A 21,906-nucleotide genomic window follows, 5' to 3' on the forward strand; every position below is an offset into this window, starting at 1 on the left:
GTGTCGCTCAACATAGTTCATTTAAAGCACGTTGAAAGTTTGAGTGAGTAAACTTTATTTGTACGGTGCTCTTCACAGACAGCCACTGCTTTACAGAAACATTAATATTTACAGAACAAAAACAAACACAAAGAAAATAAGATAAAATGACCACAGGAGCTACATGAAACAGTACGTAATAAATAATAAATAAATACATAACATTTGCAAAGTACTTAGTAAGATACATGATAAATACACAGTAAGTGTTGAAGGAGTTCACAATAAATACATAGTAAGTAATAAAAAAACACATAAATACATAAACTGCAGACCTGCTGCAGACAGGTTACCAAATGCTTGTCCAAACATTAAATAACAACAGTAATCTTATAATGATAATTTACTCTGCTACTGACTGCCGTCCCCTCTGGTGTACATTCATCAGAACAGTGTCGGTATTACATCAGAACAGTGTCGGTATTACATAAACTTATTTTACAGGTAAAAGTTTTAAGAGATCTAAATGCAACTTACATGTGTACAAGCAAAACCCTCCCAAATTAAAATGTACATTAATGTTCAAAACGACTGTTAGGATTTATTGCACATTTCGTTGATAGCAAGATGAAGATTTCTGACTACACAATTTGTTCTCCAGGTCGTCCAGAGAGGACACGGTTTACAGGCCTCGGAGGCCCCTCCTGCAGCTATTTTAAACAAACATGAACACTAACTGAGCCTTTAAATAATAATAATAATAAACTTAAGATATCATTTCTGTGCAGGTAAGACAGCTCTGGAGGCAGACGACCAGCGAGAACGACTGGACCTGAAGACTTCAGATTAGACTCTTTACATGTCACAAGCTTACCAAGACTGGAACAGACCCGGTCGGACCTCCATCAGCTGAACAGTCTGGAACCACAGTATTGATTCTGCCCATGCTAATGCTCTACAGCTGGCACAGAAAGGCAGAGGAGTTAAACTTCACTCCATAGCCAAAGCCAGGATAAAGAGGTTCAGTGAATGTGGTGCTGAAGGTGTGGAGGTGGATCAGAGTGTCACAGGAGACTCTGTAGAAGGACAGAGAGCCAGCAGCATAGTCCAGATACACTGCTACTCTGTTAGAGACCGAGGAGGAGGGGATGAGTGTCCCACTGTTATTGTGCCAGGCGTTGTATCCTCCATCAGTGCAGCTCAGACACCAGGACTGATCATTCCCTCCAAACTTGGAGCCATCGCGGTCTCCACTCCGTCCTATTCCTCTGTAACTCACTGCGATATAAACCTTTCCTACCCACTCCACCTCCCAGTAACAGCGACCAGTCAGAGCGCTTTCACACAGCACCTGAGGCCAGTAGTCAAATCTCTCCGGGTGGTCAGGATACGGGTGCTCCTTTCTCAGATCGGTCACCTTTTTGTTGTTTTCAGACAGTTTGAGGAATTTGTGTGCTGTGTTTGGGTCCAGTGAGAGTTCACAGAAATCTGATGGAGAGAACAACATAGAAAGGTTGGATTGTTATTGTGAAAATCATCCCAAAAGTCAAGTGAAAACTGACTAACCAGACCTGCGAGCAGATCTCAACATGGCCTAAGCCCCTGGGGCAAGCTGCGCCCTGGCGGCCCAGGGGATGCAAGTCGGACCTGCAGTCCCACTGGCACGATAAAAGACGCAGGTTGAGAGCAGCAGATTTTGGAAAGCATTTAATTCAAAAGACTAGTTTGGAAAAATAATCTTAGCACATTTCTTGAATTTGGACACGGCCCTAGGGGGGCATGGGAAAGGATTGGGCCTAATTTCGTGTTAACTGGACTGGGCTATGTGGAGATATGTTGCAAAGTTTAGTACCGATTGGACACACCGCCTAGGAGCAGTTTGAAAATGTAGGTTTCAGACATTTTGCGATTTGGCGAAAACAATTATTGGCGAAAATCAAAAAGGTGCCGTGGCCTATATTACAAGTTGCAGCCAAATTCAGGGAACACAAGGCGAATATATATACGGCATTTGAATGTGCGACACCTTATGAAACGCTTTTATCTTGATTATGACATGTAGAATTTTTGTTGTCTGCTGTGTGTGTCCCATTTAAGGCCACCCTTGTCTATTTAAAAGCTATTTTAAGTTTTCATGTAGTGGCTCAGGTTTTGTGTTAATCAGAGATATGATTTCCTGTTTTAACCATAACCCAAAGGAAACAGTGTCTTTATAATTTATGTATTCTTTCGATGATCAAAATTATTTTAATAATTAAAATAATTTTTATCACAATACTGCGATAAAGCACACACATGTACACAAATTATCGTTCTATGCGAATTATCTTCTCCTTCTTTTGGATCCATGTACTTCAGTTGCTCTTGATCTTATATCTGTTCGGCGGGGGTCAGGATTTAAGTTGAATTTAACCAAAAGTGTTCTATTCCCCAAACACGATAAAGCACACCAAATGTCCTTCCAGAGCTTCCATTTTTCTGTTAGTAAGGATGGCTTTACTTATTTGGGTGTTTGTGTCACTGACAAGTACGGGGGGGATCTGTTCGACACTAATTTTTAAACGGCACGCAATAACACCAAGCAGGATATGGAGAGATGGTTGACCCTCCCCCCTTGTCACTCGCTGGAAGGATCAATTCTGTAAAAAAAAAAGAAACAATACTATAACGCTTAGATTTAAATTTTTATTCCAAGCAATCCCCGTCTTTATTCTTTAATCTTGTTTTAAGGAGTTAAATAAATTCACAATAAATGCACAACTACCTTTATTTGGAATAAAAATTGGATGATGAATGTCCAGGTTGGTGTATCACAGTACAGCAGTCATGTAACCCGGTGTGCCCCACTACCCCAAAATAAACGCTACTGCACGAACATCCCTGATTGATCAGTTTAGAACCCATTTTAAACGCAAACAACTTTTTGTTACTTTCACAACTCTGGCAAACGTCTACTTTGCTACTGCTCTCATAGAACCATCTTTTCAGCTATAGCATATGAGAGGGATCAAGTGTGTGACGGACCATTTTATGGAAGGGCACTTTATTTAGTTTGAACAGGAAAAGAAGGAGTTTAACATTCCTTAGTCAGGTTTGGCGGTGATTGCATTGTTTGGTGTAGTCCAAGGGGGATTACATTTTCTATAGGCTATAGCATTTTCTATGTTATTTGCTAGACGTCTGATACTCCTTAATTGGAAGAACGTTATGCCACCGTCTCAAAAGCTGGACAGTTGATGGAGTAATAAAAGTATGTAAACATTTATATTGAATGGACAACGTTTGCGTAGTTTGAGATACGTACAGTAGTGCAAGATCAATAAACAAGTCTGTGTGTAGTGGGGAAGCAGCAGAGTATGGGGATAAGTCCAGGTGAGTGTGTGTGGTGGGTGTATTTAAAAGTCTGACAGCTCAGGGGAAGAATCTTTTGCAGAACCTGGCAGGGATGGTGTTAATAGTCCTCTTTCCTGAGGCCCCAATGTGTGTCTGGTATTAAAGGGGGAATCAGCAGCAAACTGTATGCAGTGTTTGTTCTACTACAATTTTCTAAATACATCACCACCAAGGAAGAGTTCAAAAAAGTGGGTTTCAAACATTTTGCAGAAAAATAATAACAGACAAAAATGGGCATAGCCTATATATATAGCTCAATTCTTAGAATGCATGAATCTAAGGTTTTTGATTGTGCGACATACTACATGGGAGTTATGAGCATAATTAAGGTAAAACACATTTACCTTAATTACAGCGGCACCTGCTGGTTGACATGTGTCATTTTTTGCGTCTTAAGCAGTTTGGTCGACTTTACCACCCTGATTAATTTCACTTACATAATGTTAATAGTAAAGGCAGCAGTATGGCTATCGCTTGTACTGGGATCTATGCTGCCTTGCCCCTCTCACATTTGGACCCATACAAAATGTGTTAAATGCTATCTGCTTTTGAAAATCCAACTTTATAGGTTTTGTTTTCCTTAATCAAACCAAAACACACTTACACTTCCTCAATCCTGGTTTCAACCACTGGACCCCATCAGGCTCCACGCTGAAAGAGAGAGACAGGGGTGGGTGTTATTGGAAGTCGGAAAACCAAGTTGTCATGCTCAGTAATTGTCTATACAGTTATTGATAGTGTCTCTTCATACTTGAGATTTTCCAGTCTGCAGTGTGTAAGTTCAGCACACAGCAGTTTCCCTCCTGAGACTCCTGAATGATTGTAGGTCAGGTCCAGCTCTCTCAAACGGGAGGGGTTGGAGCTCAGAGCTGATGCCAGAAAAGCACAACCTTCCTCTGTGATCAGACAGCCTGACAGCCTGCAAACACAAAATAATTGAAGGTATAAGTTTAAGTCTAATTTAAAAAGCACATCATCTGCATATTATTTTACCTATTGGTATTCCAGTTACACAAGTCACTAATTTTTAAGGAAGTGGGAAAGGCATTGGCGTTGTGTCAATTCTACTTGTTTTGTGTTTTGTAGATTTAGAGAAGGCTTAAGACCATGTCCAACATTAAATCATGTGGAGGTTGCTACTCAGTATGGGGTACATTATCCAGAGATTTGGCTCCATCACAACATCCAGGATCACCCTTGGTGGTCAAATGTAGTCAAATTCGATAGATCGGATTCAAAAAATGCCCTACAGAATTACTAAATTCTGGGTGCATACATGTAGATGTATATAGGTATGTAAATATTTATTTTTATTCGTTTTACCCTGTGTTGTAAAATAACAAAATACCATGACCCCCCGTGATTGGTGGATATATATGGGCTGGATGGATTGTTTTCCTTAATGTAAAAGGTATTTAAGCGGTATCAATCTAATCCTAATCTAATGTAAGCATATCATCAGTAAATTGATTTACCTATTGGTATTACAGCTAAGCAAGTCAAATTTTTCAGCAAGTGGTTTCAAAATCATAACAAAAAATAAAAACAAATTCCATGAACATTTTTTATATATAGAGTTTTATTGACGAGCCCTGATTAACTGATCTCAATTATGTCATGAGGTTTGTGTTCCCAATACATTTATAAATAAGTATATCACCAAAGCCTTTAATTCTAAGTTATGTTCAGTCAGTGTATGAGTCGGCTAACAGGACTAAAACTACAGAAAAAGTACCGGCCCTAGTTTATGCCAGATCTCTGCAGCAGTTAAATTGTGTGACTGCGACCTCTTGAGATAAATAAAACCAATTCAAAACAATACAGGGAAGACAGAGAACTGATCTGACCTGAGAGTTTCCAGTGTACAGTGTGGACTCTCAAGTCCAGCGGACAGCAGCTTCACTCCTGAATCCTGCAGGTTGTTGTTACTCAGGTCCAGCTCTCTCAGACTAGAGGACTGGGAGCTGAGAACTGAGGACAGAGCTTCACAGCTTCTCTCTGAGAGGTTACAGCCACTCAGTCTGGAGAGGGAATAATGAGCAGAAGAGATTTTTTTTACATTTGAATCATTAACAGCACATTTAACACGATCTGAAATGAACAAAACTTACAGAGCTTTCTTGGAGGCTTTGACCACTGGCAGCAGCCTCAGAAGAGCCTCCTCTGAAGCAGAATATTTCTTCAGGTCAAACACGTCCAGATCTTTTTCTGAAGACAGTAAGATGAAGACCAGAGCTGACCACTGAGCCGGAGAGAGTTGATCTGTGGCGAGGCTACCAGATCTTAAGTACTGTTGGATCTCCTCCACTAGAGAATGGTCTTTCAGCTCATTCAAACAGTGGAACAAATTGATGCTTCTTTCTGGACAAGGGTTCTCTTCAATCTTCTTCTTTATGTACTGGACTGTTTCCTCATTAGTCTGTGAGCTACTTCCTGTCTGTGTCAGCAGACCTCGTAGGAGAGTCTGATTGGTCTGCAGTGAAAATCCCAGGAGGAAGCGAAGGAACAAGTCCAGGTGTCCATTTGGACTCTGTAAGGCCTGGTCCACAGCACTCTGGTAGAACTGTGTTTGTTCTTCTGCCAGCAGGTTGACACCAGAGTTGATGAAGGTCAGATGGACATGAAGAGCAGCCAGAAACTCCTGAACGCTCAGATGGACGAAGCAGAACACCTTGTCCTGGTACAGCCCTCTCTCCTCTTTAAAGATCTGTGTGAACACTCCTGAGTACACTGAGGCTGCTCTGATATCGATGCCACACTCTGTCAGGTCTGATTCATAGAAGATCAGGTTGCCTTTCTGCAGCTCCTCAAAAGCCAGTTTTCCCAGAGACTCAATCATCATCCTGCTCTCTGGACTCCAGTGTGGATCTGTCTCAGCTCCTCCATCATACTTGATGTTCTTCAGTTTGGACTGAACCACCAGGAAATGGATGTACATCTCAGTCAGGGTCTTGGGCAGCTCTCCTCCCTCTCTGGTCTTCAACACCTCCTCCAGAACTGTAGCAGTGATCCAGCAGAAGACTGGGATGTGGCACATGATGTGGAGGCTTCGTGATGTCTTGATGTGGGAGATGATTCTGCTGGCTAGCTTCTCATTTGTGAACCTCTTCCAGAAGTACTCCTCCTTCTGTACGTCATTGAACCCTCTGACCTCTGTTGCCATGTCAACACACTCAGGAGGGATCTGATTGGCTGCTGCAGGTCGTGTGGTTATCCAGAGGCGAGCAGAGGGAAGCAGGTTCCCCCTGATGAGGTTTGTCAGCAGCACATCCACTGAGGTGGACTCTGTAACATCAGTCAGGACCTCATTGTTGTGGAAGTCCAGAGGAAGTCGACACTCATCCAGACCGTCAAAGATGAAACAACCTGGAACTCTTCAAACCTGCAGATTCCTGCTTCTTTGGTTTCAGGAAAGAAGTGATGAACAAGTTCCACCAAGCTGTACTTTTTCTCTTTCAGCACATTCAGCTCTCTGAAAGTGAATGGAAATGTGAACTGTATGTCCTGTTGGCTTTGTCTTCAGCCCAGTCCAGAGTGAACTTCTGTGTTAAGACTGTTTTCCCAATGCCAGCCACTCCCTTTGTCATCACTGTTCTGATTGGTTCATCTCTTCCAGGTGAGCCTTTAAAGATGTCTTCTTGTCTGATGGTTGTTTCTGGTCTGGCTGGTTTCCTGGATGCGGTTTCAATCTGTCTGACCTCATGTTCATCATTGACCTCTGCAGTCCCTCCCTCTGTGATGTAGAGCTCTGTGTAGATCTGGTTCAGAAGGGTTCGGTTTCCTGCTTTAACAATCCCCTCAAACACACACTGGAACTTCTTCTTCAGGTTGGATTTGAGGTTAAACTGGCACATGACAGGAGATTCTGAAAGTACAAGTAAGATCTTTGAGTGTACTCTCCACATGAACCCCCCCCCCCCATCCCAAATAGAAATTAAGTAAGGTGTATTGTTATAAATATTTGGTTTGTCGGAGATCTGTCTTCTAGCTTTGCTTTGCGCTCATCACTTCAACAAACTTTCAGAAGTGCAGACATCGACAGATGCAAGACGCAAGTTTGTTCAAGACTTTGTGGGTGGAGTCAGATATTCTGACCAGGCTTTGTTAACAAGGAGGACCGTTGCACAAGTGGAAGTAGCATCCTTCAGACCAACTATTACCATGTGCGCAAGCATAATATGGCGCCTGTCCTGCAGAAGATCGGTGGGAAGAAATTATCAGTAGTCAAGCAACAACCTATGTAATAGGGGACAATTCACAATACAAGTGTTGCAGCAATCCATTAATTGTGAATTATTCCAGTATTTTAATACCAATGTATTGTGAATTGTGCTCTGGTCCTCCATGCTCTGTAAGATCAAACCACCAGGAGCCATCCCAGGAGAAATCCGACAAAGGAAAAGAGGTAAGAAGGGAGATGTATATACCAGGCTGTCCCTGACAGCAAGGTACACCTCGATAACTTCACCATCTTCAGGGCAGACCGAACGCAGGAGTCGGGAAGAGAGCGGGATGGAGGTGTCTGCATGTACATCAATAACAGATGGTGTAAGAACATCAAAATCCATGGCCAGATCTGTATGCAGAATATGGAGATGTTGACACCATCTGTGTTTCACCTTTCAAGAGAATTTCACACAGCTGTGTTATATCCCACCCAGCACCAACACCAAGGCTGCAGCCCAACTAGTTGCTAGCATTGATGGAATTTGCAGCAACGTATCCTGAGGCTCCGGTGCCTATGGCTTGTGGACATTCTGAAGAGGAAGGGGAACACTCTGCACTATTATGTTCACTTACATCTCGAGCTCACCGGCTCACCACTTGGTTTTGCAGACTACAACATGATCTTCCTGCTTCTGCACTACAAGCAGGTACTCAAACGTCACAAGCCTGAGACCTACAGCGTCGGACATGTTTGGATGTTCAGCACTACACAGACTGGAATATTTTGGGGGTGACCTGGAGGAAAAGGTCTCTCTTATAACAGTCCTCATCTTGATCTGCATCGACACAGCCATTCCAATCATAAATGCTAAAAGATACCCAAACATTTCAAAAAATAAAACACTCACAGGACAAGAACTAAAATCCAAGTTGGCTGCAATAACCAATCCCACATCATTTGCTGAGGACATGAACATAATTTACTCAAGGTCTCACAGAGTTAACTGCTCAGACACACAAAAGCACTCATGCAAAAAACCCTCCTCCCAGCCGTCAGACCACAACTGGACCCATATCAGTTACAAAGCTAATAGGGGTACTGAGGATGCGGTGGTATGCCTCCTGTACTCTCTCCATCCCTGCCACACCTGGAAATACCCGGTAATTATGCCAGACTCCTTCTCATAGACTTCAGTTCTGCATTTAAGACAATCCAGCACCATCAGGTGATCGGGAAACTCCACCACCTCCACGTCCCCCCGCCCCTCATCCACTGGATTCACAGCTTCCTGTAACAGGCCACAATCAGTTGGGCTAGTTAGGGCAAAATCTTCAACCATCACCATTAAAACCAGCTCACCCTTCCTGTTCACCCTCTGCACCAATGACGGCGTACCTCCCTCACCTGTCACCACATACTTCAAATACTCCAATGACACTGCCGTACTTGCACTCCTAAATTACAATAACTCTCCCTCAGCCTACCAAGACTCCATCCCCCACCTCACACAATGGTGTACCAACAACTACCTTTGACCAACCCACCACTGACATCCAGAAAGGCTTTCATCAGAGACTTTCTGCCATCCGCAAACTCAAAGCACTCTCTGTCGCCCCCTGTCACCAACTGTGCAAGAGCAAACTCCAACCCATTCTACTCTACTGTTCCACGTTTACTGATTATGTTAACTGCCACCACAAATAGAATAGAACCTATCCGAGTCATTCACACTCCATCAAAAATAATTGGCCTTTCCACCCCCAACCTATCAGACCTTAAGAGTAAATCCACAAAAAGCAAAGCACAGACCCTCTACCCCTCCTTCACACTGCTTCCACCAGGACGTAGATACAGGCATCTTGCCTGGAAACTGAACCAGTACAGTAGAAGATTTGTGCTTACTGCTATAGTATTCTTAAATGAAACTTGTTGTTGCTGTTTGTGAGGCCGTGGACAGACCGAAGGCAGATTTCCCCTGTGGACAATAAAGACTATCTCTCTAATAGCAACCGGAAATTAAGAGACAAACAAAACAAACGCAGAAGGTAAACAGGAATTTTTAAATATAAACCTCTCCAGTTTATCCAGCAGGTTAAATCTTTAGAGAAATCCTCTTACTGCTCTGCAGACGCTCAGCCAGCTCCTCCTGCTTCATTCTCCTCAGGAAGTGCAGTGTGATCTTCAGAAATGCCTCTCTGCTGCTCCTCCTCTGCTCTTCCTCCTCACCGTCCAACACCTCCTCATCCTCCCTCTGACTCTCTAAGCATTCTGGGTAATCTGAATTTAAGGTTTTCTGGATCCTCTTCAGCTCGTTCTTCACAAAAGTGACAATGTTCTCCTCCAGCAGCTGGACAGAATATTATATGAAGGACACAATCAAAGTCAAATCATGGAACCAAACATCAGATCCATGTTGGACAGACTGACAATCCACTGGTCTAAAAAGTGCAGCGTGGAGATTATTGTGAACAGAATAGATGGAAAGTAGTTGTTGTACATGTACAGACCATAAATATGGAGTCCAGGTGTGTTTGATGCTGCTGGGCAGACTGACCACTGGGAACCTCTGAGCTCTCCTGGTGGACTCTGTGGAGGAATCATGAAGAGTTAGCTCACATTATGTCTGTCCACACAGAGACAGACACAAGGTAAAGGTCGTTTCAGTTAACGTGTTGATTAAAATATTGAATCTGATGGTTTCCCCTGACATTAAAGGGCTGATCGTACGGATTCCGCTGTGAATCAGTGGAACAGTCTGCATTTCTGTGCAGTCTTCTGTAATTTACACTTGTAGACTTGTTTTTTATAAATGTACACTTTTTAAAAATGTAATATTTGCATATGTCTTTATGTTAGAGAGGGAAATATTCTGCATAAATAATTAAACAGCATACCTCAATTCAAGAGAGGGGAGTCTATCTTTAAACATTAGAGGTACAGCCTTTGACTGGTCACTCCTCAAGGACACACAGCTGCATTCAAATCCACATCCGGGTTCAGATCCGGGTTCAGATCCAGGTTCAGGTAAGTCTATTCTCTGATAAATTCTGTTAGACAGAGAATAAGAGCACCAGGGAGGGAAATTAACTTTGTAGTCTCTATACTGAGAACTTGCTGGAGAAACTAGCAGCCATAAATCAGAATCAACTCGCCAAAGTTTCTTTAAAGTTTGGAGCTCGTCGTCACACTCAAGTAAGAAGAAGACCAATAACATCCTGCTAGGAAGCTGCCGAGGAACTTGGTTGAGTACTTCCACATATTAGCACTGTTAAGAACAAACTGCATCTAAAATTAGGCTTCAGTTTGAGAGTCAAAATTATTAACATGAACACGTTCATGTTAATAATTCTGCACCAAATTCTGAATTTATTTCAATCTTTGCCAGTAGAGCTTCCGGTGTGACGGTTAGTGCAGTGCAACAATAAGATCTGAAGGTTCAAAGAGGAGAGATGTGGCTCTGCAGAATCTGAAATGTTATTATGCTGCACAGCTCTGACCAGGGACGTGTTTAACTACTAAACTATTTAAACCCCCCTTGGATCTGCTGGAAAAACATCATCAGAAAGCTGAAAAGCTGTTTTTCTGACTGTGTAGAGATACGTGGTTCTCACTGGAAATATGTGATGATCTTATAGACCATGATGCATTGCTGAAGTTTAAACTACCCAACAGGATATAAAGGAGTTAAAATGAGCTCAAACATCTGCAGCAGTAAAATATTAATATAATAGGAATATTAATCCAGAAACATCAGATATAACAGAGAAACACTGACAGGAACATTTGAGTACTTTTACTGTCATACTGTCAGTACATGTTGCTGATAATACTCACATACTTTTACTGAAGGAAGCCAAGGTTTTGAATGAGAGTGTGTTACTGTGTTGTATTAGTACTTTCAACTGGAGCGCTCCTGTTAAAAAGTGAATATTACAGCGGCTCACCTCTGTTCAGGAGCAGGGGATCCACCTTTAAACAGAAGAGGATGAGACTTGGACTGGGCACTGCTGAGGGACACACAGCTGGGTTCAGGTTCAGGGGAGTCTCGTCTCTGATAGACCCTTTCAGACCAGGGAGGGATGACGAGTTTTAAGTCTTTAAACCAACAACTTTCCACAAGAGAAGTCACTTCCTGACATTAAGACCTGTTGATCCTGACTGAATATGTGGAATTAAATCCCTGCTAAAGTGTCTTAAAAATTGAATATCAGGAAGAAAAGATGACACGTATGAAGTGAAAGAGTGAAACATTATGATGAATGAATTTAGCATGTTTTACAGCTCAGCTTCATTTAATCTGATGGTTGGCTGAAAGCGGTGGACGAAGTATCCAGATCCTTTACTTAAGTAAAAATACTAATATCACAGTATCAAAATACTTCCCTACAAGTAAAAGCCCTGCACTGAATATTTAACTTGAGTAAAAGTATGTCGTACATGAAAAATTACTTAAATGATCGCTCGGCCACTCGATTAATCAGCTCGTCGTTTCAGCCGTACTGTTGGAGAGTTTCATTAATAACGAAACGTCTGATTTTAAAAACTCGTCATGTGTGTAAAACATCTGAATTCGTGAAGTAACTGAAGCTTGGATAATTGATCCAAGTACTTCCTCCAGTCCAACAATACATTCTGCTGGGCCAGATTTACTCTTTAACAACATGTTAACTCTGCTCACACCATAAAGAGACAGAACAGTGACTCACGCCATCTTTAAGGGAAGCTGTCTGTTAAATGAAACCGGTGGACTCATGGTGGCCCTTCATGGACACAGAGCAGCGTTCCTGTCAGAGAAACAACAAACAGCAAATACTGGTCATTTATAATGATGAGGCGCCTCCTGCAGGTGTGAATTCAGTTTGAATGATAAATTACATGTTTTTATGTTTTTAGTCCATCCATCCATCGTCACCCGCTTATCCTGCGTACAGGGTCGCGGGGGGGCTGGAGCCAATCCCAGCTGCCATCGGGCGAAAGGCGGGGTCCACCCTGGACAGGTCGCCAGTCCATCACAGGGTATTTTTTTAGTGTTCAAAACTAATAACTAAAGATGAGAAACAGTGACTAATATTAAATAACTGATAGCTTTCTTTTCTAATTCACACACATACAGAATACTTTTACTTCAGTACATATTTTATCGCTGGTGGTATTTGTTTTCCGGTACTTGTGTTTTAATCCTGGCAGTGTGCAGATGTGACGTCCAGCTTCTACAAAATAAAACAATTTCAAACTGGACAAAAATATTTTTAAGTGATTAGTCAATTAAACGATCATCAGGAAAAAGAACCAGCAAGTATTTTGATAAACGGTTGATCTGTAATTTAGGCGTTTATATTATGTCAACATTTCAATAAAGCATTTCTCTTCTTTAATTTATTTTTGTAAGTACCTCTCTTGTTTTCATTTTCAATTTCTCACTTGTTTTTATTCTTATTAATTATTAATATCTAATTATTCTTTATCTATTCTCTTGATTTGTTTATTTTAACATCCACCTGGTTCCATTATCAGGATTAATTAGTTTATTCAAGATTTATTATTAATAAATAAGTAACATATATAGGAAGGAAGGATACTTCCTGTCACCAAGTGTCCAAATAAGGTTATTGTTCCTCTATCCATGTTAGAAGAGTTTATTGGTTAGAATCAAGACATGTTGTGTGTCCTTCAAGCCATGTGCAACACTTTCCACAGAGAGAGAGTCAGTCTGATGTTTAGACTCCAGTGCGACGTCATGTCAGATTCTATTACTCTCCATGAGTTGGACTCTAATATGTGAAGCCAGTGAGTTCTTGTAAGTTTCACAGAGAGCACCAGGACCTGCTCGCCTGACGGCCGATCGGTCTGACGAGGACAGTTAGATGAGAGAAAGAACCACAGCTGGAAGGTTCAGTGAACACTAAGAAATATTTTTATGAGCATCTTGTTTATTCAAGTAATTAACTAATGAATACTATGAATCAGGACTGAACATGGTTTTAAAAAAGGATCAAAATCAGAGAATTAAAAGCTGAAAATATACTTTGCTTAAAAAAATAAAATGAGTTCAAAGTTGCTCATTGAACCTGCAAGAGCATTAATACGAACATAACTTAATAATAAATAACCCTATTTGAGCTGCCACTGCAAGTTCATCCATTTATTCATAGATATGAAAATGTCACATTATCTTTCAGCGAATGTCAACTTGACAAGTAAAACGACGTTTTGAGTTATTAAAACAATTATTAAATCATCTAAATTCTACTTTAAAACGTTTATTAAGTCCAAAATGATTTTTTTAAAAAGTGATTTAATACAGCGTCCGGTTCAATCAGACTGTCTTTAAAGTCATGATTTGTCACTTTTGATAATAAGCTGAGTAACTATTTACAAAAACATGAAATTGCAGTTACATTGCTGTACAGAGAGAAATCTAAATAACCTTTTATTAATGCTCCATCAGGTTCAATGAGCAAGTTTGAACTCATTTTATGTTTTTTATCAATCAACAATCGCAGCTCTTCTTTAATAAATCAGTTTGGACTTTATCAAACTCTTCACATCAGCTGCATGAAAATTGTTTAAAAGCAGAATTTTAATTGTTTAAAAGCAGAATTTTAATTGTTTAAAAGCCAGCTTATATACACAGGAGCATGTTGGTTCACCACAGCAGTGACCTTTTACCACAACAAAACACCACAAGAACAGGCAGCTGATTCTAATGACAACATTAGTCATGAGCAGCCTGTACTTTCTATTTCAGTCATTGGCAGAAAGCAGAAGTCCAGTTTCAGTCCTGGAATCCTGGAGTCCAAACGGGACTGTTTTTAATCTAAACCCGGGTTTTAACTCTTCCTGACCGGCTTCTCTGCTGCCACAGAAAGAGAACAAACTGACTTCACAGCACACAGATTATCAGTAAGAAGCAGCGCCGCGCAGACTCACCTGTACAGGTGACCGCAGCTCTGACCGGAGGAGGATTTAAACTTGTACTGAGAACAAACTGACCTCAGATCAGAGACCAACACATAGTCATTAAAGGATAAAAACTGTGAAAATGTCGCCTTTTAACCGCACAGAAGCTGCGACGTGACTCTGAGGCGTTCCCGGACTTTTTTTCTGACTCACACTTGCGGCATTTGTTAATAGTACTGTGACGTATTTCCGGGTCACGGCACTGTGTTAAGTTTCATCATGTTTCCTGAATGTCTCTGCAGTGATTGGCTGACAGAGAAGTGTTGGGGATGTTTGTGTACTTGTCTTTTCAGTGAACAATGGGAACATGACATGAACAAATTACACATTTATTAATTACTTTCACCAACAGTATGTGACCTGCATAGAGTTTTGTAGTTGTCTTAAGTTATTTTGTTATACAAACAGACTACATCAGACTTTTTATGACCGACTCTGAAAATACTGCAAATACTGTTTTGCAGATAAAGTTTCTTGTATTTGTATTTCTTGCAACAAATAAGAATGTAACTTACGCTGTGATCAACGCAGAAATGAACAGCTAATTCTGCCACTGAAGTCGGCATCGCCATAGGTTTTTAAAAAATCATAGAAAGTCATTTGTATTTAGTAATTTTACTATTTTTCAGCCTTATTTAAAGTGTCAAAAAGATGAAACCGTATTTTAAGAAGGGTTAGAACATACACCATACATACAAGTTTCAAATTATACTAACACTATCACAGAAAGTCCAATAAACAAATCCATGGTTGTTTTTTTTACTTCACTGGTGGACAAAAAAAGACGCCTCAGACACCAGAGCCTGCTAAAACTAAAAGGTTAAACTTTTTCATGATGTGGTAGGAAAGGGTTCCGGTGCAGGATCGTGTTGTAGTTTATAATTCTGACCTCCAGAGTGCACCGACGTTCATCACTGTTTATTCCATATAATCATCCACATAATCCATATAATTATTAGTGTCAGTTTGTTACACATTGTTAGGCAAAACTAATAATAATGAGTAAACAGTATGTCTGTATTCACACACAGTCAGGGACAATCAATGGTACAATTCAGAAAGTCAAAAGAATATTCAAATTAAATGTAAAAAAATTATTAATATGATCAGTTTGGCTCATTCATAATCCATCATTTACTTTTTGCCTGAAACATAAATCGAGACATATAGTAATGCCTAAAACCTACACAATCAATATCTGAATGCTCAGTAACAAGTTGGATAATCAAACCACCACCACCAAAGTAAAATCAACACCAAAGACAATTGCACTTTGTGACACTTCACTAGTCACAGGTGTGCACGTGATTCTGGTAACAGATGACAGCATGTGTGAGCGTGTGAGGCCGGCCGGCCACCCGCTCACAGAGCCCTCTGCTCCCGCCGTCACACAGACCGCTGCAGCAACAACGGCAGAGGAAAACACAGCTGGAAGCTTTTCATACCGCTTATCTGTCTTTACATTCTGAGGAAGGTTGAAACGTTTTAATCTTAAAAAAGAGAAAGCTGTGTGGATCGCTGGTGTGTGTGGCGTCACTATGTTGACCAGCTACGTACTATCTCTGGGTACTGTCTGCAGTGGAGTCGAGTCTATCGATTTGCGCCATGGTAGCATTTTTCAGCAAGGCAGCACAGATCGTCAGAACACCGGCAACAGTTCAACGTTTAGTCCTAAAAGACGATGCTACAATCACAACCTGTAAGTTTGCTTTATAGGTTGTGAATTATATTTAAAATAAACACGGCAATGTAACTTCACAGATTGTTCAAGTGCGGAGTTGTTGTAAACGTTGGCTAACGCAGCTAAAGTTATAACTATAATGTTACACCTGATGTGAAAGCTACTGAGCAAACGGTCAAACTGTTCAAACCAATTTTAACGTAAAATTGAGTTGAAATCGGGTGATTTTTGTAGTGGTTTATGGTAAGATGTGGAACAATGGTGTTGTGGACTTGTGAGTAACTTCTACCATCTGCTAGGTTACGGTCGCAGTCTGAAGCGGCTTTGATTTGGATCACACTACCTTGTTTCTTACGACCCGCCCTTCTCTGCTTCTGATTGGCTAGTAGTCCTTACCTGGGAACTGCGCATGTGCAACTCCTAAAAACAAGTAAGATGCATCACTCTGTAGCTCAAGAGCGGAGCGTCCAACACACAGGGTGAAAAGAGGAGCTGCAGCCATGTGCAGTATGAGAAAAATATGGTGTTTTTTGAAAATTCTAGTTTGAAGCCCAGTTGGCTGCTCTTTTAAATCAAAATTCAAAACTCACTTATTTAGGTTAGCATGTACATACTCAACATGTCTGTTCAGCAGTAAGAATGTTTTTCTAACTACTTCCTCCTACAGAGAACACAGAGACACTGAGGAATCAGGACTGAACCAGAACCTGAACCCAAATCCAGGATAAAGAGGTTCAGTGAATGTGGTGTTGAAGGTGTGGAGGTGGATCAGTGTGTCAGAGGAGACTCTGTAGAAGGACAGAGAGCCAGCAGGACAGTCCAGATACACTGCTACTCTGTTAGAGGAGGAGGAGGAGGAGGAGGAGGAGGAGGAGGTGGTTATTGTTATATGTTATTGTGCCAGACAGCGTAACGGCCACCATCATAGCACTCCAGACTCCATGACTGATGCTTGACTCCAAACATTCTTCCCTGTTTCCTTTCTTTCTGATTTCTCTGTAACTCACTGATATGTGAACTCCTCCTCTCCACTCGACCTCCCAGTAACAGCGACCAGTCAGACCATCTCTACACAGCAGCTGAGGACACTGGTTAAACCTGTCTGGATGATCAGGATATGACTGATCCTCCTCCACATATGTTGCCTTCCTGTTGTTGTCAGACAGTTTGATCCATCTGCTTACTGTGTTTGTGTCGAGTGTGAGTTGACAGGAATCTGATGAGAGAACGAGACACAATACAGCTGCAGTTATTGATTTATCATTTGTTCATTGATTGACGCTTTGATGATGACAGAGCTTTGAATGAGTGATGTCACAGTCTGAAGATGGTTGAATGTTTTCATGAATCAAATGAAAAACACACTTACACTTCCTCAGACCTGGTCTCAACCATCAGCCTGAAAGTTTATAAATAATTTCTTAATATTGTATTTTCCTACACATTTGTGCAGGTGTGTGTCAGATAAAGGCATGCATTTGTTTTCAATGTGATTATTCAAAAAATGTGCAATGTCACCTAGACACATGACCAAATTAGTATTGAAGTGGCATCACTTAAAAACATGTATAATACTTAAATTTATCAGATGGGAAAACATTCTGCATTGTTTCCAAATGAACCTGCTTTGCGTCATCGGTTATAAAGAATCTGAAAGGTCCTTTACAATCCATTAATTTTCAAAGAAAATCTTTTTTGTAAGATAATTCTTTTCACATTAATGCTTTATTTGAGAGGATGGTAAAGAGACACAGGAAAGGCAGGGGAGAGAGAGGGCACGACATGCAGCAAAGGAGCCGAGGCCACACTCAACTAACCCAGGCCGCTGCGTTAAGGACGCAATACCAGAGGAGCTACCAGAGTAATGAATGAGCAATGAAAAATAAAGGAATTATATAAATCCTTTTGACCACCAGTAATAACGTTTTCAGATTTAACGCGTTCAATAGAAAGCTCACTTTATTTTACTATCAAACCTCTGGAAATAGATTACATTTTTCTTTTTGTAAAGTCAAACTTTGCTGTTCCCCATCTAACTGTTTCTGTTCTCAATTCTATTCTTAACAAATGAAAAGGCTGTTTAGAAGGTCCACAGGAATGTGGAAATGGTTAACTCTTCTGTTTTTATTTATTTTCAGTCATTCTGTCAGAAAAACAGATTAATTAAGCAGTCAGCCTTTGTCAGCTCGGTGTGTCAGGGTTAAATGATGATCGACTCCAAACTTTTCAGAATTCTGCTGCCAGGCTTTTGACCAGAAATAAGAAATATGATCACATCAACCCTATTTGACCGTCATTAAACTGGCTCCCAGTATATTTTAAATCCCTTCTTAAAATATAATTTTATTAAAGAGCCTTTCCTGATTTAAAAGGTTCAGTGTGTAATATTTCTGAGGATCTATTGACAGAAAGGCAACACAAGATCCATACTTATGATTAGAGTGGTGTAGAAAGATCTTAGATAATGAAACGTTGTGTTTTTATTACCTCAGAATGAGACATTTCTATCTGCATAACTGCGGGTCTGGCGTTTTGTCACTATGTTCATCTAATTATTCTTCTGGTAGAATCCAGGCAGTGTAAAAGTTCATCACAATGTTGAATGCGTAAGTTTGAAGAAGAAATTGTAATAATATACTGCAGGGGTCGGCAAATAAGTTTTGCATCAGAGCAACATGGTTTTGAAATGTGCTCTATAAATAATGATCATTATTGTTTTTCCTGGATGTTCATTTATCAGACCTTTTATGTGTGGCTGCAGCAGGCCTCTTTATACCTGAGCGTGTCCAGGCTCCAGTGTGGATCCTCCAATCGAGCAAACAGCAGATTTGCTCCTGAGTCTCCTGGATGATTGTAGCTCAGGTCCAGCTCTCTTAGATGGGAGGGGTTGGAGCTCAGAGCTGAGGCCAGAGAAGTACAACCTCCCTCTGTGATCAGACAGCCTGACAGCCTGTAAACACACAAAAGCAGATAATCTGGTACTCTCAGCGTTGGGGTAGCAGAACTGACATGGGAGAGGCTCTTTAAACTGCATAGAGATTAGTGAAATATTTCAAGTACTTCAAGACAAACTAGCTAGATCTGACCTGAGAATTTCCAGTGTACAATCTGGACTCTTCAGTCCAGCGGACAGCAGCTTCACTCCTGAATCCTGCAGGTTGTTGTTACTCAGGTCCAGCTCTTTCAGACTAGAGGACTGGGAGCTGAGAACTGAGGACAGAGCTTCACAGCTTCTCTCTGAGAGGTTACAGCTACTCAGTCTGGAGAGGAAGTAATCAACAAATAGACCAACCGTTATTAATACTGAACTTTCAATACACAGGCATGATGTAATTTATATTACATGGATGAGGTTTTAGAAATAAGCTAGGGATCTAATCTGCTTTCTTTTATGTAAAGGTAAATCAGAACAAAAGACAATACAGAAGATTTTCTATACAGTGAAATTTCCGATTCTGGCCTCATTGCAACGTAGGAGACCCTGGTGCACTGGGAGCTCTGATGACAATGACTTGCTGTCTGTGCACACTTCACCAGCATCCTAGCTAATGCCACCAGGACAGGTCTAGCAGCAATGTTCAGTGGTGGTTGACTATGTTTTTAAAAAGCCTCCCATTACATTAAAATTCAGTTTTGGTAGCTTGGCAACCACATCGTTCAGCAACCATGACAGACACAAGTTACCTTATTTGAAGGTAAATACTTTATTTACAGTAGCAATTTTCATTTCCAGAGAGTTCTGTGTATACATACAAAGAATAGAAGAAGTGATCAAATCTTCTTGTGTTCAGATTTAGTTTCCACTAAACCGCCTGTTGACCAGTTTGTTCCCTTGTAGACCTGTCCAGTTGATTCCAAATATCCATACCATAATCCTGCAGGCTACCCACCTAAGCAGTTCACTCAGGTATGGGGCAATGCAGTGTACAGATTTAAATACCACAGTCAGTGCAGATACTTTAATATAACCTATTTACCTTTTATATGGTCCTGAATTACAGTATATTCACAGACTTGTGATAAGTATTTGTCAGATTTATTCACCTAATCAATTACAGACAGTCTTATTCGCATTAAAAAGTGCATTTTAATGGATATACATATTCAGTTATATTACCATAATACCATTTTATGGTCCAAATAGCTAATAACCTTAATGGGGTTTGGAGAAGAAGCGTTTGTTTCATTACATAGTCTTTAGTACTTGAAAAAGGTTGCATCTAGACATACACATGCTAAAAGGGGTTCAACTCCCCACTGTGACACCTCCACCAATGTGTCCCTGAGCAAGACACTTAACCCCTAGTTGCTCCAGAGCTGTGCGACCTCTGACATGTCTAGCAAATGTAAGTCGCTTTGGATAAAAGTATCAGCTAAATGAATAAATGTAATGTAAATGTGAAAGTCAGGGTTTCTCACAGGAATTTTTTATTACACATTTTTATGACATTAATATTTTGCAGCTTCAACTGTAGGCAAAGGTCCTCCGTCACACTTAAGTATGTAAATTAGAGACAGCTCTTAGATAATAACCTTGTCACTATCTAGTGAGGCATTAGTACACCGTGCTGACCAGATAAATAATGTGAAGAAAAAACATCCAGACTCCCTGCTCATTGTTTTTGGTGACTTCCACAGTTTAAACCTCAGCCACGAACTCCCAAAGTACAGACAGCATATTAAGTGTCCTACCAGAGATAATAACACACTGGCCCACTGCTACACACCTATCGCTCTGTTCCCCACGCATCCTTGGGACTCTCTGATCACTGTCTCGTTCATCTTATCCCAACATACAGGCAAAAACTGAAATCTGCTAAACCTGTTGTAAAGAGGTGGCGGCACGGTGGTGTAGTGGTTAGCGCTGTCGCCTCACAGCAAGAAGGTTGCCTTTCTGTGTGGGGTTTGCATTTCCTCCCCATGTCTGCGTGGGTTTTCTCCGGATGCTCCGGTTTCCCCCACCATCAAAAACATGTAGGTTCTCCAGTCAGTGCCGTTTGAGCTGGAGATGGTCCCCGTGCGCTGTACAGCGGCTGCCCACTGCTCCCTTCAAGGGATGGGTTAAATGCAGAGGATGAATTTCACACACAATAAAGTATGTTCTTCTTCTTCTGAAAAGATGAACCAACGAGTCAAAGCTGGACACTGACTGGAGTGTTTTTGAGGCTGCAGCCAGTGACCTGGACGAACTAACTGACGCTGTGATGTTCTACATCAGTTTTTGTGAGGACATGTGTGTGCCGAGTAAAACCTTTAGCACATACAAGAACACAGCAAAACTCAGGCAGCTTTGTCAGACCAAAGAGGAAGTTCAGAAGTGGGGATAGAGTCCTGTATAACCAGGCCAGGAACACGCTGACTAAAGAGATCAAAGCTGCAAAGAGGAGCTACACTGAAATGCGAAATTAACAGCTTTGCAGCCAACGACCCTGCGTCAGTGCGGAGAGGCCTGTAGACACTCACTAACTGCAGGAGACCATCCCCCAACACTGCTGGTACTCAACGACTGGCAGAAGAGCTGAATGGCTTTTATTGTAGGTATGAAAAGCCCTCAATCCAACACAAGATCTGTGAAGAGGACGTGAGCCACCTCTTCCAAAGGCAGAAGATCAGGAAGGCTCCTGGCCCCGACGGTGTGTCTCCATCCTGCCTGAAAATCTGTGCAGACCAGCTGGCCCCCATCTTCACACAGATCTTCAACAGATCACTGGAGCTGTGTGAAGTT

The 21,906-nt window shown here is 41.2% G+C and overlaps 1 protein-coding gene and 1 pseudogene across 1 annotated transcript; both read right to left on the minus strand.

Annotated features, from left to right (window-relative positions):
* Window positions 1-21,906, minus strand: part of LOC119887775 — an 878,746-nt pseudogene that overhangs the window by 854,513 nt on the left and 2,327 nt on the right.
* LOC119904088 (stonustoxin subunit beta-like) lies at window positions 35-9,398 on the minus strand. Its single transcript, XM_038720491.1, has 6 exons — window positions 9,357-9,398; window positions 8,688-8,828; window positions 5,220-5,284; window positions 4,124-4,291; window positions 3,977-4,023; window positions 35-1,467 (listed from the first exon to the last, which is right to left on the minus strand). The coding sequence occupies exons 1-6, from the start codon at window positions 9,396-9,398 to the stop codon at window positions 935-937; spliced, it is 996 nt and encodes a 331-aa protein (XP_038576419.1). The 3' UTR covers window positions 35-934.

The sequence above is a fragment of the Micropterus salmoides genome, unplaced genomic scaffold, assembly GCF_014851395.1.
Source record: "Micropterus salmoides isolate LMB-PRFRI ecotype aquatic unplaced genomic scaffold, ASM1485139v1 Ms_hic_scaffold_1, whole genome shotgun sequence".
Taxonomy (NCBI): Eukaryota; Metazoa; Chordata; class Actinopteri; order Centrarchiformes; family Centrarchidae; genus Micropterus; species Micropterus salmoides.